The sequence below is a fragment of the Mirounga angustirostris genome, unplaced genomic scaffold (assembly GCF_029215605.1).
Source record: "Mirounga angustirostris isolate CCGP_5_RB_7025 unplaced genomic scaffold, mMirAng1.0.hap1 SCAF_3, whole genome shotgun sequence".
Taxonomy (NCBI): domain Eukaryota; kingdom Metazoa; phylum Chordata; class Mammalia; order Carnivora; family Phocidae; genus Mirounga; species Mirounga angustirostris.
In genome coordinates this window covers 172,914,929-172,941,042 of record NW_026991711.1, presented here as the reverse complement: position 1 = coordinate 172,941,042, position 26,114 = coordinate 172,914,929, and the positions used below count along the sequence as shown (strand labels likewise).

Genomic DNA, 26,114 nt, shown 5'->3' with positions numbered 1-26,114 from the left:
TATCCAGCAGAGCCATGTATCTGGCTAGCTGAATGAAGTGAACATTTATTGAAGGCCTTTGGCCCTAGTAGTAGAAAAGATTTATTCTTCATGTCTGCATGGATGAATAAGAAGCATGCTTTTCTTTTCTTCTTTCCTTCTCTTGTCTACTGGCTAGATGTTGATACTCAGAGTGACCTTTGAAACAATGTAGTGAAAACAGAAGAGCCTTTGCCAGCCTGGGCCATGGCCACATGGAGTAGAGACCTCCTCACATTGGACTGATGTGAGTGAGAAGTCAACATTTTTGTGTTAAGCCACTGATTTTTGGTATTGATTTTTTTTCATGTGCTATCTACTGTTACTTGCTACTAATACTGCTAGTAACATTAACTGAATGTTTTCAACATCAGTAATTTTTCACTTATGATATTGACTGATCTCAAGGGAATTTAGTAACTCTTGATACACTGGCATTAATTACAAATCCATATCTTTAAGCCTGATTCTTTAGTCATTTATGGAACTGCTGAATCTATGGGACAAAATAAAATCTTTTTACAACACAGGAGTAGAGATAATTTGCTGGTACACTTTGTTAGTACAAGGAGCCAAATTTCTCCTTTAAAAGTGGAGCAAAGGTCCTAAAAAATATGCTTAAATTTAAACTTTCAAATAGCTTAATGAGTGCTTTTCAGAAGTCATCTGAAAAGCTTGCAAAAAAGCATTGATAATGAATAGGGTCAAAGACCCTCAAGAAATGTTTTCTGTATAGTTATCAATCAATAAATGCTTATTTAAATGTATCTATAAGGCAAATGCAAAAAAACAAAGCAAAACAAAACAACAAACTCAACAAAGTGGGACAAAGGAACAAAATATATTTTGTAAATTAGAGACAAGCACGCTGAAAAAGGAGAACTTTGACATTCTAGGCACCCGGAAACAACTTATTGCAATGTAAAGGAGACTGTAATTGGTCTTTCAGGTTTTTACCACCATGAAAGTTTTAACAATCTTGGAAAAATCTCATTGACTAGAGTTTATAGGACTAAGAAGTCACAGAATATTGGGGTTCTGTGAGGTGTTCTTTGAGATAAGACAGAATTTCAGTGTTCTGATCCTAGACATCTTTCAGGAAATCCCATACCTGTCTTTATTTTTCTGTCCTCATGCCAAATGAGAGCTTGCCCAGGATCTTTGATGATGCTATTGTGATTGGAATTATGAAGTTCTAGGGATGAAGGTGGTAGGAGTTTTTAATTTCTGACATCATGGAGAAATGGATAGAATTACATCACAGGTCCTTTCCCAGTGAACTGGCTCTTGGAATTTGCAAAGGCAGATTAACTCAAGTGCAAAGGCAATAAGACCAAAGAGGGTACAGCAACATGTCATGTAATCAAATTCACTGTTTTAAACCACAGGATATAATTATGAGCTTATAGTATGACACTTCTATTTCACACATCCGATTGACCTGAAATTGATCGATACTTGTGATATCCTGAAGATAGGCAGTCTGAATAGCATAAATAAAACATCTATTTGATGATAACCCTATTTGCTAAATCACAGGTTTTTATTACCTTCTCTGAATGAAAATAACATTCCTTTTTATGTATATATAACAGAGCAAGGAACACAAGGCAACAGAAACTGCTAAGTTGTTGAACTTCAAGGGATGCTTTCAGAAAGGGAAGGATATGATGACCTTCATAAAGATTTTAGTATCTAACTGATTGTCTGCAGGAGCAAGCTAATCAGTAGGGGAAGCTCTTGTATTTAAGCCAGACACTGGATAGAACTGCAGCCCTGGAAAATATATATGTATTCACACACAGATACCCCTCTTCCACAGAAGACTTTTTTTTTTTTAATGACAGAAAAGTTATTTGAATTGAGATTTTTGCTAATTGAACCTGTCTGAAATAACAATAACATAATGGATATGGAGTCATCTGGAATAAAACATTATTTATATGACTTCATTTGAATTCTAGCAAAGTGTAACATTTTTAAATCAAAGAAAAATATCTCCGATCGAACTCACACAGGAGAGACAGGTCACTATCCAGCTAAGTCCAACTAGGTGAGCAGACCACTAAATAGTTCACTCATATTTTTCACTGTTTTGCTGGCAGAAATCATGCCATTTCCCCCCTTTTATTGCTCAGGATAATTAACTTGCTCATCACCAAGTTGGCTGGCTTACTAATACAATATTTACAATAATACAATATAATATACAATAATACAATACAATAATACAACATTACAAGATTTTTCAGGCAAATGACACCAAATTTAACTTTGCAGGTTCAGACAAAATTAACAAGTCAGTGTAAGGAGGCTCCCAATCATTTTAGAGAGCTTTCTAATGTTGCATATATGTCTTTGAGAATAGAATATTTAATACTATACTATCCACTAGACAAAAGTAGTTTCTATTCAATAGCTGTCCATCTTCCTATACTCAGGGGAGAGCAGCACTTCTTTCCAAAAAATGAAGAGAATATCAATGGGGCTAATCTCTTCAAAGTGCTTAGAGCTCAAAGCAATTGCCTGCAGTTGTAAAAAGTCCCCACCCTCATTATCTCAGCAAAAGAAAAACGACCAAAATGTAAAATACTGCCTGGCTTTTGAGACAGAAATGCTCAAAAGAAAGTTAAAATAAACATTCACTAACTCACTTCTGAATTAAACACTTTGAAATTTAATTTACTTCTTTAGAATAAAAGAGTCAAATTATGAGCCTATCCTTTCTTGATACAAAATGAGGAGTTAAAGTGGAACAAAATTAAACTATCTTGGTCTGCATCAAAAAATAGATTGATTTACATCTCAGATACTGCTATAGTCCAAGAAATAATGACTTTTACAATATAATCAGACATGCCCAAGGATTTCAAATTATGAGTTACATGATACAACTAGGTTTTTTTCTACACATCTTATTTTATATGACAATTTACTCACAGTGTTCTAACCTACAAAAAGATAGAAGTTTCTGGAAACCACTAATAAAAAAATTGGAACACATCTTACAAAACCATGATTATTTAGTTTTAAAGTGATGTAAAATATGTAATTGTGATATCCTAAAGGCATAATCATTCTGGTGAAGTAGCTGCATTTGGTGTAACAACACTTGCTCAGGCTGACTTGTCACAGTTTGCCATGATTTTGATTTCTCACCAGTAGCAACACATCATTTAGAAGTTTGCTGGTAACTGAGTCTAGACTTACCTGGGGGGCTCGTTTCCCTTTATTCTCAGGCAATTCACCCAGCATAACTTTCCTCAGCCAAACTCCCTCACAAGCCACACAGAGTAAATATTAAAGAGGCAAATCAAGCTACCACTCACAATATAAACTTGATACAAAGGATTACCAGCATGAGGGAAGATGAGTATGCATCTTGAGATGCTGTAGACACTGGCCCGGGAGATCTACTAGATCAGGATTTTCCAAACTGCAGCTTGAAACCAATAATTGGGTCATAAAAAGTAATGTAGTACAATGTCGAAAATGATATATAATGTATATCATATATCATATAAAATGATAAATATATAATATATATTACATGTGTATTTATATACGTGTGTACACACACACATAAGATACGTTTAAGATTGTGTTTCAGGGTTGTGATATAAAACGAATTTCCTACTGTGGGTTGTTTTTAAAATAAAGTTCTGACGCCTCTGCTTTAGCTCAAATTCTTTCTGATGCTTTGTTTTTCCCTTTCCAACCCAAAGCAATATTCCTCCAGTCTCTCCCCAAAATTCCAGGAGTAGATACTCTCTGCCTCCTGAGTTACTTTCATATTGCTCGAGTTAGAGCCATTTCCCTACTGTCTAGTTCTTTTTCTTTCCCCTTGCCTTCCTTCCTTCCCTCCCGAACACACACATTGGCAGCCATGTGCGCAAGGGAAAACTGACACCTGTCTGATATAAAAGTAATTATTCCCTTTTCTAGGGCCTCATATTGAGATGTTCACATGACCCAATCCTGGCCCAAAAGACATGAGGGAAGTCTACTTGGGACTTTAAGAAACAGTGTTCTCTCTTCCAGGAGCCACAGGAAGAGACTGTCTCATCACTTCCCTTGGTTGTTTTCTTCTTGCAATATGATCTGTGGAGATGCAAGAGTCATTTTACTGCTGACTCTGAGGATGGCAGAACAAAGGGAAAGAAAGAACCCGATTCCTTAAAAACACCTTAGGTTTGCTCAGTCACCCAATCTGAAGGCAGTCCTACCTGGGACTTTCTCTTATGTGAGATAATAAGGTTCCTTTTTGTCAGTGCCACTTGGGTTTTCTCATACTTAGAGCCAAAAGCGTCTTAACTAATATATTAATCAATGAACAAGAATAATTAAGAACTCTTAGAAAAACAACATTAATTAAATGGTACTTAAATTACCTAATATTAAAACATAAATAAACACCCTTATCATAGAGTATAACTAGCAAACTAATTGAAAGAAAAATTAATGGAGTGGAGTATATAGTCTACTAACATAGACCATATATAAAGTTTATTATATACTACATAGTATACATAGTAAAGACAGCATCACAAACACTGTCATATTTCACCTAAATGCTGCAGGAAATATGCTTGAGATTGCATTTTGTCACATATATCCAATTCATCAGCGGATTCTGTTGACTCTATTTTCAAAATACATCATGGTGTTTTAACAGCTTCTCAGTTGTCTTCTAGGTCCACTGGCATAAACAGGGTGTGGAGGGGCAATTGGAACAGTTTGCCTTTTGGGGGACAACTGATTAATCACTGATGTTTAGAATTGCTGTAAGTATGGTGATGGTTTTATTACCTTGAAATTCTCTGCAGAAAATGCACCCCATTGCTCTCTGAAAGCCCCACTGCCTTGGTCTAAGTTTAATTCTGTGTGATAACAGGAACATCTTCACTGTTCGCTCTGCTTCCACTCTTGCCTGGATAGAGTGTTTGTTTATAATAGTTGCCAACTGTTCTTTTTTTTTTTTTTTACGATTTTATTTATTTATCTGAGAGAGACAGAGACAGAGACAGAGAAAGAGAGAGCGCACAAGCAGGGGGAGTGGCAGGGAGAGGGAGAAGCAGGCTGTCCTCTGAGCAGGGAGCTGATGTGGGGCTCTATCCCAGAACACTGAAATCATGACCTGAGCTGAAGGCAGAGGCTTAACTGACTGAGCCACCAGGTGCCCCAAAGATTTTATTTATTTATTTGTCAGAGAGAGAGAGAGAAAGAGACAGAGAGAGCACAAGCAGGGGGAGCTGCAGGCAGAGGGAGAAGCAGGCTCCCTGCTGAGCAAGGAGCATGATGTGACTTATCCCGGGACCCTGGATCATGACCTGAGCTAAAGGCAGATGCTTAACTGATTCAGCCACCCATGCTAACTATTTTTTGTTTGTTGGTTTGTTCCAATGAAAATCAAGTTCCATTACTTCACTGTTTAAAATGGTCCAGTCTTTTTGTCATACTCAGATAATATTTAGCCTCTTTACCATGGCCTAGGGGGAGTTTCATAACCTAGCTCCAGCTTATCTCTCTAAAGTTATTTCATGCCCATCTCTGCCTTATTCATTCTGCTCTAGTCACATGGATATCTTTGATCTTATTGTAACTTAAGGTCTGCCCTTGGAACCCTCTTCCCAAAATGGTTTTTCCCAAGACTTGGCATGACTTACATCCTCAATTCATGAAGGTTGCTCTTTTTCAGAGGTCTTCCCTGAACATCTTACCTGAAATATCAACTCTCTACACCCACTCACTCGACACACCTAGCATAGCTTTATTTTTCTTATACCATTAGGCATGTCTTGTGTGTGTGTGTCAGTGTGTTTTGTGCATGTGTGTGTGAGAGACACAGAGACAGAGACGGTCGGAAACTTAATTTTCTTCTTCTCCCATTAGAATATAAACATGGGAGGATAGAGACTTAAGCCTTTTTACCATGTCGACATGGATTATCTTGTGAATACTCACAAAAAAACATAACAGGTACTGTTTTGTTATCCTCATTTTACAGAGGAGGAAATTTAGGCACAAGAAAGATTAAGGAACGTGCCCAAGGTTAGAGAACTAATAAGTGGTAGAATATGGATTCAAAACCAATCCCTGTCACCCTGGAGGCTGCCTTCTTAACTGCTCTACTGCCTCTGTATATAATTAAAATGAAAAGGGCCCAATGTAAAGTGTAAAGTACTCTATTATTAGAACACCGTAGGACATAAAGTTGGACGGGGGTATCATTAGGATATAAATATAAAATGTAAAATACTATATATATGTGTATTATTTTTATTATTTTTAGTAATATACATAGTAATTTTACATTATACATATAATTAGAGTAATTTTACATGTTTTCATAAGAAATATAAAATATTTTAACTCTGATTTGTGTGATTTCATATGATTTATTTTTCTTTTATGTAATTTCTACATTGCTTTTTTTGAAAATGTCAGCAATAATCACATAAGACATTTAGAATAAGAAAATATACACATCTTAAAAAATAATGCCGCCTGTGGGCATAATAAAAGGAATATAAATATTATTGTGATTGAGAGCATCACTAAAGTACCTTTTCCTTTCCCACTCCAATTGGAACTGCCTGAGGAGTAGACACAAGAATTATAGGGATGGAAATCAAAATATCACCTTTATGGAAATAAAGGCAAACTTAAATATATGACATGAATATGCAGTCTCATCAGTGTCCTACTAGTTCCTACAATTACTAGAGCCTACCCAAACAGTTATTGACAGAGTCGCAACAACTCAGGCTTCTGCTAGTAGAGTAGTCTGCAGGCAGCCATAGATGAAAGAACTGTGTAGTCAGAGGATGGACTTTTCCAAGGAGAGGGCTGCTGGAGAAGTTATTCACTGGGACTTGTTCAGTTCCTTCTGAACTCCAGTTAAGCAAGCCACCCCTTTCACAGGTTAGAGGGGCAGAGATGGAGTAAAGAGGGGCTATGAATATTCTAGGTCTCTTTCTTCATGCAAAAGTGAAGGCTAGGGGATTAAGTGTTAACCTTTCGTTAAGTATTAATTCCGTCTTTAACTTGGCTTCAGATGAATCATCTTTACTTGCCCTCCCTCTCCTTTCTTTTTGGCTCATTTTGGGAAAAGCTGTGTAGGATGTAGGGTTGGATGTAGAAAATCATTAGGCTTAATCTAGCAAACTACAATAAGGAGTTTAAAAGATACTAGTTCTTCATTGTTTCCTATCACTGTTATTTATTTGCTTGTTGTTTTTTTTTTCTCTCTCTCATGTATAAGGATATTCTTACTCTGCCTTTTTTATATTGCAAAAAACATTATGTATTTACTTTAGAAAATTTAGAAAATAGGGTAAACACCTCACAGAAAATGCCTATACACATTTTGGTGGCTATAATGCCAGGTTTTTCATGTACATTTGTGTTAGTCAGGGTCCTGGCAGGAAACATAGAACCCATATCCAGATGGGAATTTTAAAAAGACTGATTAATGAAGGGACTATTTACAGAAGGGGAAAAATAGAGGAAAAAATTAAGGAAATAAACACATAAATTAGGAGCAGTAGAAAATGATCATCCACACAAGGCTTGAAGGGCCAAAGGGTGGAAATGACCTAAGTGGTACCCGGCTAAGAACTGGAGCCCCGGAAGTAGGGCTGCCTGATGGGGGCTATAGCTGCCAACAATGCAGCCATCACCACAAATGCACCTAAGGTAGGATCAGAAGGAATAAATGTCCCAATCTCTCCTCCTACCCTCTCCTCTTCTGTCAGTGCCTCTCGTTGGTCAATTCCAAATATAAGTCAATGGGCAAGTCAGCTTTCCCAGGGGAATAAAGGATGGCACAGAAGAGCACAGAATGAACGAGTGGAGGGACAGAGCCAATGGAGAATGACCTTCCCCTATCATCCATCCATCTATCTATCTTTCTATCTATCATCTACCTATCTATCTATCTATCATCATCTATCATCTATCTGGATACTCATTGTGAAATCATGTCCTATACTCTGTTTTGTCACTATTTTAATCTTCAATAGCATCATGAAAATCTACCTTTGTACTTCATTACATACACATTTATGACATTTTAATGGTCACATGGTATTCCATTGTATGAGTTATTTAAGCAAGTCTTAAGCTCACACAATTTATTTTCAAATTGTCTTTAGTTCATATCTTTTCATGATTGCTGTTCAGGGATGCCCTTTTGAATTATTTTTGACTATTATTTTATAATTAGTATGAACAGTGTTCTCTTTATCATTCAGACTGAAAATGAGAATCTAATAATTTCATCACATGAGAAATCTAATTGACTTTGAATTGTAGCAAATATGGCTTTGCGTGGGCGCCTGGGTGGCTCAGTCATTAAGCGTCTGCCTTCTGCTCAGGTCATGATCCCGGGGTCCTGGGATCGAGCCCCGCATCGGGCTCCCTGCTCGGCGGGAAGCCTGCTTCTTCCTCTCCCTCTGCCTGCCGTTCTGCCTGCTTCTGCTCTCTCTCTCTCTCTGTGAAATAAATAAATAAAATCTTTAAAAAAATATGGCTTTGTTAACACAACTTCAACCTTTATTACTGATAATAGCAGAGCAATATTTTAATCTGGTTGACTAAGATATGATGAGACTATTGAGTACTACTGTCAACACAATATCATCATAGTATAATCAACTAGTTGTTCTAAACTCCAAAGCTGGGACAAGCCTTTCTTACAAGTAGCAATGTTTAATTGCATTTACAACTTCAGGAAGGAAAAAAAAAAAACCAAAAACAGAAAAGTTACAGGATATTTTGGGTCTAGGCAGAATGGAGGTGACAAATCTAGAAATATAACTGAGTTCAAATGTCTCAAAACAAGCTGGAGGTCAACTATGGCAGAGGAACAAAGTTAGTGTAAAATATTTTAAAAGAAAAGTCATTTTTGCTCATGAAAAACCCAGAGAACTAAGCATTAGAAGGTATGCTGGTGAAATGAATGATATTAAGATTGATGAAGTATCATATAGATATAGGATATTATTCTAATAGGCCTCTTATGTTGAGATGAGGTCTCTGAGCAGTTTCCCATTGTTTCATTGTTCCAGAATGCATAGCAAAATACTCCAAAATTCTCACTGATATAATTTTTACCCTACAATGAAAACACTTTCCCCATGTAACCTTACAGAGAAGCAAATACCTTCAAGGAGATTCTGAAAAACAAACCAAACCAATTTAATCATAAAATATTGTTGTTAGTCTGATAGTAGTAAAAGTTAAGCACCTCTAAATATTATTGATGTCAAAATGTCTCTGTATATGTTTTCATAGCAGTAATGAGGGGCAAATTGTCTATTGATATGAAAGTGGAGCGTAGCAAGTCCATGAACTATTTCTTCCTCAACAGAACATTCAGCAACGCTCATATAAATGTATTCCTGATTTTTAAGGAAGAAAGTGTTGCAAAGGTTTATCAAACTGCCCATTATCATAATGTCATTAGTTGCTGTCTATTAGCAATGTCTGCAACATTTAGATTTCTGTAATATTTTATATAATTGAGTCTGTGACTTACATCTCACCCTGTCTTTAGACATAAATAAGGATCATAATTTTGTTGTGATTTAATCACTCATAATTAATAGTAAACCAATTTACTGATTATTCTTTAACTTGATCAAATATATTGGCTTTTAAAAAAATTAATTAATTAATTAATTTAAGAGAGAAGGTTGGGGGAGCAGAGGAAGAGGGACAAGCAGACTCTACACTGAGCATAGAGCCCAATGTGGGGCTCAATCTCATGACTCTGAGATCATGGCCTGAGCCGAAAGCAGGAGTCAGATGCTTAACCAACTGAGCCACCCAGGTGCCCCTATATTGGCTCTTTTTTTTCCTTTTTTTTTTTTTATTAACATAATGTATTATTTGTTTCAGGGGTACAGGTCTGTGATTCATCAGTTTTACACAATTCACAGTGCTCACCATAGCACATACCCTCCCCAAGTTTCATCACCCAGTCACCCCATCCTTCCCACCCCCCCTCCACTCCAGCAACCCTCAATTTGTTTCCTGAGATTAAGAGTCTCTTATGGTCTGTCACCCCCTCTAGTTTCATCTTGTTTCATTTTACCCTCCCTTCCCCTATGATCCTCTGTCTTGTTTCTCAAATTCCTCGTATCAGTGAGATCATATGATAATTGTCTTTCTCCGATTGACTTATTTCACTTAGCATAATACCTTCTAGTTCCAGCCACGTCATTGCAAATAGCAAGATTTCATTTTTTTGATGGCTGCATAATATTCCATTCTGTGTGTGTGCGTGTGTGCGTGTGTGTGTGTGTATCACATCTTCTTTATCCATTCATCTGTTGATGGACATCTTGGCTCTTTCCACAGTTTAGCTATTGTGGACATTGCTGCTATAAACATCAGGGTGCATGTATTCCTTCGGATCCCTACATTTGTATCTTTGGGGTAAATACTCAGTAGTGCAATTGCTGGGTCATACGATAGCTCTATTTTCAACTTTTTGAGGAATCTCCATACTGTTTTCCAGAGTGGCTACACCAGCTTGCATTCCCACCAACAGTGTAGGAGGGTTCCCCTTTCTCCGCATCCTCGCCAACATCTGTCGTTTCCTGACTTGTTCATTTTAGCCATTCTGACTGGTGTGAGGTGGTATCTCATTGAGGTTTTCATTTATATTTCCCTGATGCTGAGTGATGTTGAGCACTTTTTCATGTGTCTGCTTGTCATTTGGATGTCTTCTTTGGAAAAATGTCTCTTCATGTCTTCTGCCCATTTCTTGATTGGATTATTTGTCCTTTGGGTATGGAGTTTGATAATTTCTTTATAGATTTTGGATACTAGCCCTTTATCTGACATGTCATTTGGCAAATATCTTCTCCCATTCTGTTAGTTGTCTTTTGGTTTTGTTGACTGTTTCCCCTATATTGGCTCTTTTAAGTTTCATGTGTTATTCTCTTTTGGCAAGACTTTAATTGATCTATACCCTATCTAATGTGCATGCATTAAAAAAATTAAGATAATTTATTATAATAATCTTTTTTAAAAATAAAGATCAGAGTTTATACCATAACCTCCAAGACCATCCATGGCTAACACTAACTCATACCTCATGTTTCTCTTCACATGACCTCACACACGAAAATATGGTTCTGATATAGAGACTTTGTACTGCTGTTCTTTCTGCCTGGAATCTTCTTCCTCTTCCTCTTTATAACCACCTAATCTATTCTCTTGATTCCTTCAAGTCTAATCATCTCTGAATATCTTCTCTCAAGTAATAGTCCACCTCATCACTCTCCACTCTCATCTTAATTTTTTATAGTACTTATCACCACTTGGCCTATATGTTGGTATTGATTCTATTAGTTATTTATTATGTCTCCTTCTGAGCCTTCCCCCCTAAGTAGAAAGAAAGTTCCATGAGAGCAGAAATATATATATATAAGTATATATAATTTATGAGTATATATAATATTCATCGCTCTGTCCTCAGCACCTAGAATAGGGGAAAATAAATATTTCTTGAAAGAATTAAGATCATCAAAAGAGACAAGGGCCAGACAGGTATCAGAAAGGCATTGTGATGGTAAATCTTATGTGTCAACTTGGCTAGGCCATGGTACCCATGGTACCCAGTTTTTTATCTGGTGTTTTTTAAACACCAGTCTAAAGGTTACTATGATGGTATTTTTATATGTGGTTAATATTTAGATCAGTAGACTTTCAGTAAAGCAGATAACACTCCATAATGTGGGAAGGCCTCATCCAATCAGGGGAAGGTTTTAGGAAACAAAGACTAGGGTCCCTGAGAAAAAAGGAATCTGCCTTCATACTGACTTTGGACACAAGCTGCACACACAAACACACACATACATACACCCTTATTGACTTTGTTTCTCTGGATACTCCTGACTAATATAAGCATTTTCTATGCAAGCATACTGATATCAAAAAAATATCACTACAATAAGTAGATTAAACTCATCATTCCAAAGATACACAAGTCAGATTGAAAAAAAAAAGCAAAAAAGTTAAAAAAATAAAAACAAATAAAAAATTCCCACAAAAAGATACAAAATGTTAAAGTGCAGAGAGAAAGATTATGAGGGAAATATGATCCCTCCCCACCCAAAAAAAGAGAGTACCAGTTTTTATTGTGAGACAAAATGGAACTTAAGGAAAAATCACCATGAAAGTGGTGTTATACATTGATAAAAGGCAGACAAGATCAATTAGATATAGTGATTATGAATATATGTATCTAAAAATATAGCCTCAAAATATATGCAGCAATAACTGAAAGAATTACAAGGATAAATTAACACTTGTGGTTAAAGATTTTAACATATTCATCTCAGAAACTGAGAGTTCAAGTAGTCAAAATATAAGAAATGTCATAAATGATTTAAATAACCAGTAAATAAGCTCAAACTAAGAGTTCCATAAAAATGTTTGAACCCACAAAAAATACACATAGATGCATTCTTTTTGATTACACAAGGAACATAGAACAAATTGTCCATACTAGAGGCCACAGAAGATCAACTAAATGTGAGCCACATTCTCTAATATAATTTAATACAATTTGAAATTTTGAAAAGGATAACTCTTAAAAATCCCAGGAAACAGGAAGTCCCCTAAATACTTTTGAAAAAGAAGAGCAGAGTGGTTTCACATTCATATATTAATACTAGAACATCCAGTAATAAAAACAGAATTGTACCAGCTCAAAAACAATGTTACCAAAAGATTAGAAAAAAGATTCTGCCTATCTATCCATATGAGGTTGATATATGATAGAAGTAATATCAAGGAACAGTGAGGTAAGGTTTAAATTGTATAGTTGCGGGCGCCTGGGTGGCTCAGTTGGTTAAGCGACTGCCTTCGGCTCAGGTCATGATCCTGGAGTCCCGGGATCGAGTCCCGCATCGGGCTCCCTGCTCGGCAGGGAGTCTGCTTCCCCCTCTGACCTTCCTCCCTCTCATGCTCTCTGTCTCTCGTTCTCTCTCTCAAATAAATAAATAAATAAAATCTTAAAAAAAAAAATAAATAAATAAATAAATAAATTGTATAGTTGCTGGTATTAGGAAAACTGTCTTACTGGATAGAAAAATTAAGTTGGGTCTCTCACTATGGCCATTGAATTATTGTTCCCAACTACTTGCTTCATTCTTGTAATGGGATTTAAAATTCCCAGCCAATAACATGAGACATGTTCTTAAACTCTGTAGTATTAGTATATGCCCCATCTAAGTGGCTTTGGGCTTAGCTTATAACTTGCTATGAACATACTATGGACAATAGGATATTAAGCAGATGATATTTGTCATATCCGAAAGAAGATTTAAAAGTGATTGCATTATTTGGGTTTTATTTCCTGCTGTGCTTACTGTTTGAGGATTATATGTCCCACAGAGGCCCTGAGGTCCAGAGCGAGCACACACATGGAGTTCAGCTGAGCCCAGGAAAAATGCATCAGGCCTGAGTTACCTGAAACTCTCTGTAAATGAGCAAAGAGCAAATCCTCTGGAAGATCCTGGGTTTATTTTTCATTTGTTTGTTATTATTGCAGGAGACACTGGCTGATAACACCTCCTTGCACCTTGAATCAAAGCCCTGAAATGTAAATGTAAGGACAGAAAGAAGAAGATGCAGGAGAATAGTTTTGTGACCTAACAGTGGGGAAAATAGTCTTAAGGAATCTCCCCAAAGAAGAAAAATTACTAAGATAAAAAGAAAATTGTTTTGATTCCATGAAATTTAAAGATTTCAATTCAATAAAAGATACCACAGATGAAATCAGCAAACTCTCAGGGAGAAATTTACAGTTAAAACTAACAATAAATTAATATACAGGTAATTATTACAAAATCATAGGTCCCCAGAGAAAGTAAACTCAATTGAAAAAATGGGCAAAGGCAATTAATTCACAGATGAGGAAGCCTGAAAGACTGAAAAGTGTGTAAAAAGATGTTCAACGCCACTAGTAATTAGAAAAATGCAATGTATATAGTACCTGCTATACTGGCAGAATTAGAAAATTGAATAACTTCCTGCCTTAGTCTGTTTGCGCTACCATAACAAAATACTATAGACTGGGTGGTTTAACAACAGAAATTGATTTTCTCACAGTTCAGGAGGCTGGAAGCCCAAGATTAAGGTACTAGCATGGTCAGGTTCCAGTGAAAGCTTTCTTCCTGGCTTATAGATGCTTTCTCCCTGCGTGCTCACATAGCCCTTCCTTGTGCATGTGCATGCCTCTTCTCCGGTTCCATACACAGCTACAGGATACTATTCTTTACAAATAACACTCTGATGGCACATGTAGCATATTGTATGAGGAAGAGTTTGACTTAGAGTTTTCAACACTCCCAGTTATGACCTGCAGATTCATGTCTATTGCTTCAATTGGCTTTGTAAATAGAATCTTACCTATCTTTCACAAATCCCAGAATATAAAAACAGTGCCTGGCAGTTGGTAGGCTTACAGTAAATATTTGTCAACTGCCCTAAGATAATCTCTACCATTAGAACAACAAAAGTACAAGAGAGAGAATGATGAAATACTTGGATAATAGAAGGCATGGCTTGAAATGCATTATCTATTATTCCAAGGTGTTTATCAAACTCACTATTTCAAAATATTAACAGAGTACTGATTTTCTTAATACCAACACTACACTATATCTTCCTTTAAATTTTTTTTTCTTTTGGTGGGGAAGAGTACAGAGTAAAGGATGCTGCATGAAAATGAATTTAAACAATTTTAATTTATACTCCTCTTATATTACAAGTGAGAAAAGATACTTCCAAGGTCAATCAGATTTGGGTAAATCATATTTGAATATTGTTCAAAATTCAATTTTAGATAAATATAACTGCGAGTTATCACAAGTACCAACTGTGCAGCTCCATCTCCAAGACTAGCATGCTATTTGTTCTGGGTTGATTTGCACATCTGCTGAATGGCAACTCCTCTTAAAGGATTATCCTATTAAAAAGTATCAGTTTGGCAGATTAAAGATGATTATCTATTCAATTTTGTATACACGGTCTATTAAAAAGAAGACAAATTCTTGGGCTACTTGACTTTGGGCCATTAAATATGTGTAGAGTGCAAATTTTAACTGTTTAATTTTAAATCTAATCACTATTATATGCTAGTAGATTAAAATAACACATTCCTCTTAATACTATAATTGTGTAACCCTTAGAAAAATACAAAGGTCTGATTATGCTTTATTTCTTCATACAAATACATTTTTCTTGATTAATATATGTGTAAAAATGTCATTAGTCATATTTCAAAATGATCTATGCTAGCATGTACATGTAATTTTTATTACATCTGCAAACATACAGGCATAGCTAATTACAGGCATTGGGATATATTACTGCCTAGATGATATTAAGATACAGCTTTTCATGCAACTAATTTCTCATACTTGCTACACAGATACAAATCTTTAATTTCTTAAATGTATTGAAAAATAATGAGGCATTAGCACATTAATTGTAATATGTATATAACTACTATAAATCTGTTTGAAAAATGCTTCTTACATTAATACTACAAAACAAATCATTAAATATGATGATACTGATTAAGAATTTGTCATTATTTGGACATGTGCCAGATTTAAATTGTTTGTATATAATTATGTATAGAAGCTTTGTAACAACTTCCAAGGAGACATTTTGTTTACATAGGAAAACATTTCCAAGTGCCTTTTTGACATGCCTATAATGTTACATTTATACTTCTATGTAGTCAACTATACCAGAGAGCTAAGCAATAATTATAACTATTCTTGTTTTAAAAGTACTGCACAAAATTAAGAAATTAACAACACAAATATGACTTTTTTGTATCATCCGGGCAATTGCAGTTACTGATTGCACCTGTATAATGCTGTAATTAGTAAGATTAATTATGTTCTGCTCTGATTTAACCAGAATGGGCCATATTCTTATTATCTTACATAGTCCTATAAGAAGAGTTTGGTCAAGTCATTAATTTATTAAAACGTTGGGACTTATGCATTTTTTGCCAAAATTCCTATTGCTACAGAGACCAAATGTATTACTGGGAGTGCAAGAATAAAAATTTTGTATTGCTGAGAAATACAGCTTTCATTTAAATTTGAGGCTCAATCTTTAAATAATCTTGACTTTTATAACAAATTATATTTCCCTTTTGGATCAAGGGAGAGTGGAATATTTCACTTATATTTGGATATTTTATTTTCAAGTTTTAAGTAGCATAAAATGCATTTAAGTTTTATTTTAGAATATTATTTTTATCTCACGACACCCTGTGCTAATGAATACAGGGAAATACAATGTGAAACTTTGGCTGTAAACCTACTTGATTAAGTCACCTACCCAAACCTCTCATTTTAGAGATGATAAAAGTTGAAGTCAACAGAGGTTAAGTGTCCTGCTCAATTTCAGGTTACAAATCATAGATGATTTTTTTAAAGCCTCATCTGTGCTTCACTCAAATGCTCTTTTCTGACTCCTAAGATGACAATAATTTCTAGATGTTTCTAAAAATCAATCCATATTCAGATATTGGTGTGTATTGGTGATATGAAAACATTATTTTTAAAACTGTGGGTACAATTCCATAAGGGAGGCTTTGTAGTTTGTGCAATGAGGTTGTCATTAGATTAGGTATACAACCTTTCAAACATAATCTGAAAGAGCAAGACTTTGTAACACATATAAATTCTACTATATTTTGAAAAAGTCACTAACTTATTTATATTAATCTGTTATAATTTATGTAATCCAAATGCATTTTAGTTCTCAGAATTTAGGGTCCATTTTGGGGATGATAATCTAAATTTAGCAACTTCTATGGCATTGCCACCAATCAATCAGAGTGGATGGTAGACCAATCAGAACAAGTTCATGGCCATAACAATTTGTACAACTATGAATGCTATCCATGAATTAATATATCTTTGTCAGTATGCCTTTAATTAAAGTTTTCAAGGCGTTCCCACTTATTAGCATGTTATTTTCCATACTTGCTATAGGGTAAATAAAATTGCTTCTAATACAGGAAATAGCATTAAAAAAAAAAAGAAAAAATAGTTTTTTTTTTTCCCTACTGATGAAGTATAACCAGTCTCTATGAATCTCTAAATTTTTATTTACAATTTCCTAGAGCTAAAGATTGAATGAAATGCAATTTCAGTTTTCACAGGACTGTACAAACATGTATATTTATTAATAGGTATGGGTAAATAAAGCCCTCAAAACCCTTTAAAATAGGAGAAATGGAACCAAACTCATAGTGTTGTGATGATTAAAAGAACAAGCACCTTGCCCAGTTCCTAGAGTATAGTATACTTCATTCCAGGCATTAAACATCCACTTGGGTCTCCAAGGGAGATACATAATCTGATTTCCTCAGTTCTCCCAGTTCTTTTCTCCAGTATCAGAGAGGCCCATATTCTACTTATGCACAAAATGGATTTGTATACACAATAGAGCCACGCAAGCTGGAGAGAAAATAATGGGATTATAAATAATTGAGTAGGGTCATCTGGTCACCTCTTCTCTCATAATTTATCCTCTCTCCTTGTGGCTTTCTTTACTGGGAAAATTATGTGGTAGAATGGGCTTGCTCTTAGGAGGAACAACTTAGGTTAACTCTACCATGTGTCTTAGAGATAAAACAAGCTAGCTTGTTTTCTTCCATTCTTATTTCAGTTTCTAATCAGGCCAGGATTTAAATAAATAAAGAGAGATCCTGCAGGTGCTCCCATAATCCAGCCCTGCCTGATTCTCTGAAAAGAATTTATATTGAAGTGTGGGTTTGGAGTTCTAGTCCCCATTAGGAAGATACAGGCACTTAAAATACCCCCTTGTGCATAAGACACATCAGAAACCTGGCAGATTATTATTAGGTTATTACTACCAGTTTATTTTTCTGGGGAGATTCCTGTTGTGGTGGTGGTGGTGGTGGTTTTTCTTTCAGAGACCACAAATTGACAACCAGTGACAGGATTCTGTGCCTTAGTCAGCTTTGAGTCAAACACTGCTAAGTGGTCATCACTGGAATTACTTCAATATTCATAGCAAATGAATCATCTCTCTAACAAGGTCATATATCAGTATGAAACTGAATATTATTAGTAAAATGAAAGGCAGAATAATATAAAGTTTAAATTTTAGTCTCTAGAATTAGACTTGCTAGATTTGAACTCTGATGCCACATTTGATCAGCTAGGTGTCACTGGGCTTGTTCTTAACTTCTCTATGTCCCAGTTTTCTCATCTATAAAAAAGGGACAACTGTAACAATTACATTGAGTTTAGAGAAGATTAAACAGGTCTTTATATGAGCTAACTCAGAGGGTTCAAAAACATTGCCGAAGGGACTAGAACCAGAGGTGTGGGCTGATGTTCCCCCACTACTCAGCTCATACCCTTCTAACCACTCTAGTACTGCAATTTTTTTTTCTGTAAAGGACTATATATTAAATATCTTAGGCTTCCTAGGCCATATGGTCTCTGTTGCAAATACTCAACTCTGATCTTGTAGTGTGGAAGCGGCCTTAGACAATATGTAAATAAATGGGTGTGGCTGTGTTCCATTAAAACTATATATAAATACAGGTCAAGCTGGCCCATGGGCAAGAGGTCACCAATCTCTGCTCTACCTAGTGTTCTCCTGAATTGCAAGGTTGTTCCAGTTTGTTTGGTGGATATACAAACTATTCCTAGGCTTGGATGATCTCTGGATTTTTCCTGTTAAGTATTCAGATAGATGTTCCCATGACCTTGGTCTGTCAGGTATTGATCCTTATTTAGCTAAAGACTGGAGGGGATCTTCTGCAAATCTCCAGAACCCTCTCTCTGTGCTGCAGAGTTGAGCTGGCTTGGCCTCCCTCAACTGCCCACTCTGTTTCCTCAACTCTGAAAGACTGCCAGGTTTCACTTTGGTTTCTATTGGTCCATGAGTATTCTAGGGGCAGGCATAGGGTTCATCTTATTTACTTTCCCTCTCTCAGATATTATTCTCTTTCATTGCTCAATATTCCATGTCTGAAAACCATTGTTTCATATATTTTAGTTGTTTCAGGTGGGTAAGGTAAATCTGTTCCTTGTTACTCCATCTTGGCTTGAAGTGGAAGTCCCAATAGGCTTTTAATATTTCACATACAAGGAAACTGAGGCTCAGAAATATTTAAAAATCTCACCAACACCACTCAGCTAGTAAGGAGTGGAGACAAAATTCAAAACCAGGGCTTCTAACTTCCAAGTGAGTTCTTTCTCCATTAGGCTACACAGCTTTCATCAGAAGAAATTAACCACAATCTGTTTTTTAAATACAGAACAATGAACTGTAGCTTTTACTAAAAGAAATGGGTAAATCCAATGTGAAGCAAAGATTTTGAGGTTATTTTATTATGTTTGAAAAATTTCAGACGGATCTGATGCTTTTCATATTTTCCAGTAGGGTCATTTTTTTCTATTTTAGCATTTATATTGTGGTTCTGCTTATGGAGAGTATTTAGGATTGTCTCCAAATGGTGAGAAACTTTGCCCATTTTGATGATGTGATACTGATAAGCTTCCTATTGGAAAGTCCCCAGCTGGCTTAAACTTCAGCTCCTGCATTTTCTAGGGATGTGACTTTTTTGCAAATGTACTGGAATTATCTTTTACAAAGGAGGGAAAAGTATTGCTAAACTACATAAAAACATGATGAAATGAAAGATGTGGACAAGTTTATGTATAAACTCTTACGTTTCATTTTTATTACTTTCAGTACGCAATCCCATTTAACATTTTCTGAAATAGTAATACATTTTTGAATGGTAAAACAAATGGCATTTGAATATGCCAAATGAGAGATACAATTTAGATAGTGAATATTCACAAAAATATGTAGCATTATATTACCAGGATGCTCTCAGTTTAATGAGAAAGGAACACTTATTCCTTTACAAATACCAATATATGTATGTATCTATAAACACAGATAATCTGTGTATGTCACAAGAAATATATCTGCAAATAAAACATTATGTAAATAATACTGTGCCACATACAACTCCTCTTTTAAATGTGTGAGAAGCTGATTTCTTACAACAGCAGAAAAGCTAAATTCTAAATGATGATTCATACATCTTTAAATCTTTTGGTTTTAATTATATGTATATACAATATTTCATATAACTTCACTTCTTAACCATTTAAATTATTTTTAATATTACATGAAAAGGAGTTTTTTTCTTGTTTCTTGTTTCTTTTAGCATTCACTGGGTTTACACTTTCACTACAAACTACCTACGATACCACACAGCCTTAGGCATCTTATTTGCACACCACGGTGTTCGCACATTTGTCTTACCCCTAAAATGGGACGACTTCTAAACCTCTTCCAGCTAAGATAAAACATGATAGGTGACTAGACTAGGATTTCCTCATTATAGGATATACATTATCCCTTTGAAACACATTAGAACACTGTAAGACAATTATTTCCTCCATTATTTCGGACACTACGTTCAAGGAAATTAAATAATTTGCTTAACGCCTAAAAGGTGGTGAAGAACTAAGGGTCTGAACTGTAATCTATATTCTTTTCCTACATGACTGGTTTTCAAATATTTTTATCAAAGATATGTTTTTTAAATGATACGCTATGAGGAATCTCAATTTTAAAATAGATAAAGGCTATTTCATGGTACATATTTACTTTTATAAATTCAAAATGAAAATATTTACTTATGAGGTTAATAAATAATGAGGCAATTTTGATATACATAAAAATTTGAAATCAAATGTTATGGACAACAGTTTCAGCCTTTCAGTGACCTCTACTCCAATTTATTTCTATACGGTGTTGGATTTGCAATGACAAGAAATTCCTTACTTATAAAGATAAGTCATTGTATATGGAAACAGTTCTTTTTAAACAGCACACCTCACGATCTCAAGATGCCTTTCAATTAAACTGATCCAGAGACAAGAAATAAGATTAGACATTTTTGTTTCTATGATGATTATTTAGAATATCTAACAACTACTCACATTCCTTGTATTAAATATCACAGACAGAACAGAACGCTATCAATACTTCTACATTTATTATATGATATTATGATGACGTTACATGTATGTTTTCAATATCTTTTCCTTAGGTCCAAGGACATAGCTGAGATAGCAGACCAGAGCCTATCTCACACTAGTTGAGTCCTAACTGTCTATAATTGCATGATTTAATTCTGTTACAGAATTCCAACTTAAAAACATGATTTGGCACAACCTACCTAACGTGGGCCTCGATAAATGTTAATTGCTGTCAATAGTGTCAATATACTCTTGTTTTTTTGTGGAAAATAATTGTATTATATATGTTTTTATTTGCTAGCTGCTGGGAATAGATAAAAGTATGTCAAATTAATGTGTATTTTGAGCTTATTAAGTTAGATTTGATTTTATCCTCATAGTCCAAATATTTTTATGATATGCTTTTATACTTTTTGTTTAATCTTTTCTTGAATAAATTCATATGAGACACTATGTGTCCTTATCCTTATTTTGATTTTGTTTTGCTCTTGACTTCACTATTCTCTACTCTTTTTTTTTTTTAAAGATTTTATTTATTTATTTGACAGAGAGAGACACAGCGAGAGAGGGAACACAAGCAGGGGGAGGGGGAGAAGGAGAAGCAGGCTCCCCGCAGAGCAGGGAGCCGGATGCGGGACTCGATCCCAGGACTCTGGGATCATGACCTGAGCCGAAGGCAGACGCTTAACCAACTGAGCCACCCAGGCACCCAATTCTCTACTCTCTTTTTACCAACACAACTTCTGGCATTTTACTTTATGATTTTCACCTTTCTGTTCAGACCCTCAGACTGCGAGCTTTGTTTGTTCTCCCTAGTTCCTTTTGATATATTTATATCAACTTTTGATATATTTCAACTTTTTTAAATGAAAAGTTACTGAAGACTTCTCCTCTACAGAAGCACAAATTTCCCACTATTCAATGAGAAAAAGGCTTATGACATTAATTTCTCAAACACATCAGAATTAAAATTAATTGTAGTATGTTCCTTGAAGAAAGGGTCAAAGGGATGGGAAGGTCAGGTTGAAATTATATTCCCTCAAACTGATAAAGTGTTTTCATTAACAGGGTCCCTAGTTTACACTTTCTGTCTTTTATGTTTCTCATTGTTTTGCCCTTGATTCTTATGCTTTTCTTAATATTAATGTATAATCAAGAGTATAGCAGTCACAGAGAGAAAAACTAGGTTTGCTGTACCAAGGACTTTAAGATGATATTGATTTGTATGAAGGTAATTTTAAATTAGGTTTGCCTGACTCTGCATAGAAAAGAGATTTGGGCTGCTGACAAGGACAGTAGAAAGCAAGTAGCAACACAGTTAATGACAGTAAAATACATATCTCTTATTAGTTGTACAGCATTTCAAAGTACTCTTTAACTTCTATTACTAGAAATACAGCCAAAATTTTTGTATTTTGTAATTCAAAATTCAAGGACATGAACGCTTGACTTGTAGCTCATGATAATAAAAAGGGACTTAAGGATGTAAAGACGTTCATTAAAACTAAATATTTTTTTAAAATATTTATTTATTTGAGAGAGAGAGAGAGTGCATGTTTACCTATGAGTGGGGGAGAGGGGTAAAGGAAGAGGGAGAGAATCTCAAACAGACTCCCCACTGAGTGCAAAGCCCCATAAGGGGCTCCATCTCAGGATCCTGAAATCATGACCTGAACCAAAACCAAGAGTAGAACACTCAACCAACTGAGCTGCCCAGGCACCCCATAGGTGTTTTGTTTGTTTTGTTTTTTTTTTTAACTAACTTTAATTGGTGAACCCATGGCGGGGGGGGGGGAGATGTCTTAAAGTAGAAGCTGGTTGTCATTGAAAATAATAGTATTATATACATACATATATATATATGTATGTATATACATATATGTCTATATATTGACATATCTGTGTACAGATACAAAGATAGATATTTCATATCAAAGTACATGACCAGCAAAGTTGGGGTTTTTTTTGACCAGTAAATTTTTATTTGTTAAACATATGTAATAAAACTAAGTTCCTTTAGAACTATGATGTCAATGCAGATTCAGTAAATTGGTAAATATAAATGGAAAAATTTTTTTTAAGATTTTATTATTTATTTGACTGAGAAAGAGAGAGAGAGAGCCAGAAAGCACAAGCAGGGGGACCTGGAGAGGGAGCTGGAAAAGCAGGCTCCTCGCTGAGCAGGGAGCCCAATGCGATGCTGGGCGGGGTGATCCCAGGACTCTGGGATCATGACCTGAACCGAAGACAGATGCTTAACTGACTGAGCCACTCAGGCGCCCCTAAATTGAAATCTTAATAGGCCTTCACATTATAAAATGAAATTCTCATAGTCGGGATGTTTTATTCTATACAATGTTTTCTTTTTTTTAATTCTGGCAGACTGTAGATGGTTTAATGTCAAGAACATTACTAAAAACATTTTTAAAGAAGCCAGTATTATTAGTATGGTTCATATACCAATCTGTAATGGAAACACAACTTAAAGTTTGTTAAAAAGACAAACTTAACTGAATTCTAAATTTTAGATATGGGATGACATGAAACCAGTCCTATGAAACCAGTCCTAAAAAAAACACACAATTATCTTATATCTCTAGAATTGCTCCTAGTATATATATACTTCTGGACTATTGAATTAGTATGTACAATTTTTAAATAAAACATTATTATTTCCCTTATATGTATTTTATCTTTATTTCTTCATCTAAAATTACCATCTCTATAACTTTGATCTACTACAAATAAGTATCAAAGATTTAAAAAACTCACAAAATTTAACAAGGTTTAAAACATGTATGATGGTAGCAAAGGAAAGTTATATTATCTAATAATAGATACACATTATCTAGCATAAACTCTCATTAAAGATACAGATGTAACTATAATTTTAATCTTTTAAATAGATAACTGGAAACACTGTATGTTGTTGCTACACTATTCATTAACAGCAAGTGTAAAATATTTTATCTGTTTGACAGTGTTTATATTACTGCAGAAAAAATGCTAAACATAATGAAATAATATTAAAATTATCAGTTATAATTATTGTTGCACATGAATGCAACAATAAGATGAATGTACATCTCAAATTATAAAATTAAGAGATATACAATAATCTATTAATTATAAGACTAAAATATTCCATTAAAAATGTATTTTAAGTTTTGCCAAACTTTTGTTCTCTACTCTTAGCCATTTTGCCTTCAAAAAACCCAATTTACTTACCTTGGATGGTGATTCTAAAGGATATAGACTCCAGATTTTTCATGACACTGCTAGGAATTTGTGTTATCTATATCATTACACACTTATCTCCTCTATTATCTCTTCCTTTATATATATGATAAATATAATGTTCTCATAATGTGACATAATAAGAAATATAATGTAAAATATAATATATTCGAATATAGTATTAGAACAAAAATTTACATAGGAGGAAACACAGTAAAATTAAAGTGGAAACAGAAAAGAGTTTCAGAACAAATGTTAAAGTTGTAAGCTTGGTCACAAATGTTAAACAAAAAAGATCCTACCTGATGAATCAAAGTTCACCTCATTGCCAGGACTTGGACCTATATCAATGGACACAATTGGTAAGAGCTTCCGAAAGTCCCATAGTTTTGTTACTCCACAAGCATCACAGGATGCTATCATGTGACCCTTTAAAGTATTAAAAAAAGAGAAATTATATACATACACACATATATTACATATATATAAATATATATAGTAACTTAGTCAACAAGGAAGATTTGTGTTACAGTTTTATTAAATCCATGAGAATGCACTCTTCTAAAGTGTTCATTGTATTTTTGTCTTGGACATAAAATTGTTATAAAATGATAATTTACTAAAATCCTATACTAAATTTTGGAAGATGATTTTTCAGGAAATCATTTTGATTATTTTAATTATATGCAAATATATAATAAAATAAAAATGTACATACCCATGTAATTCCTCTCTCTCTAATATATACACACATATATATAATGTTTATGATATATGTGATCTATACATAAAACTATATACATGAAAATATTGCACTAAAAGTGCACCTCACTCTATACTTGCAGTTTGTTAGCATTGATGATTTATATACTTCAGATACAGTAAAAATAAAACAGAGGTAGGAAAACAAATACACACAAAGAAAGAAGAGTTTTTATCATGGTGGGAGAAGAACGGGGGCCAAGTGAAATCTATGGCAAGGAAGCAGTACATATTGTGATCTGTGAGACAAAATTATTAGAAATATTTGGGGCTATTGTGGTAATGTGCAATGGGATAAGGAAGAAGATAACTGGATAAAGGGGATGGAAAACAAAAGGAATCGTGGATGGATTCAAGTGTAATGGGAATAGGGGCAGATATTTTCCCAGTATAGAAGTACCAGCTTGGGTCCATCAGTTTGAAGCTCAAGGTCTGTCTATACCCTTTCTGCTGGTTTCTCAGGAAATGTTTATTGAGCATTCACTTCATGTCAGAAACTAGGATATAGTGATGAGTAAAAGGGGTCTCTGCTGTCCAGCAGCTCGTAATCTTTACTCATTCTTATCATAGTATCATTTAATTTTGTTATCCAACTGAAAATGAATATTGGCCATATCAGGCTCATACATAACATTTATGATAAGTGATTATACTTTATATTGTTTCCAATTAGATATATAGTTTCCCTTTCAGCTCCAGCTTAATTATTTTTAATGTCAAGTCAAAAATCATCCTTTTGCTTTTTTCCTAAATATTCTAAAATGTTAAAAATAACTTGATTATTGTACAATTATGCTTATCCTTTTTAACTAGATAACATGATATTTTTTCTCATTTACTTCTTGGTTTCTATCCTTTCTGGGGAAAAAATGTGCATTTTGTATTACAGTCCAAGTGGACTCTTTGTCTTTCCCTAAACAAGTCAGTAATGCAACAAATGCCATCAGTTTTAAAATTCTTTAAGAGTTGTCACTGGCAAAGCAATACAACCTTGTCCCCAGTCTA

The 26,114-nt window shown here is 34.7% G+C and overlaps 1 protein-coding gene across 1 annotated transcript in view; it reads right to left on the bottom strand.

Annotated features, from left to right (window-relative positions):
* The window catches only part of SPAG16 (sperm associated antigen 16), a 943,524-nt gene that overhangs the window by 221,949 nt on the left and 695,461 nt on the right, over nt 1-26,114 (bottom strand). Inside the window, exon 15 of the mRNA XM_064587011.1 lies at nt 24,650-24,776. Within this exon, the coding sequence (XP_064443081.1) occupies nt 24,650-24,776 (127 nt within the window). The remainder of the gene's footprint in view (nt 1-24,649; nt 24,777-26,114) is intronic.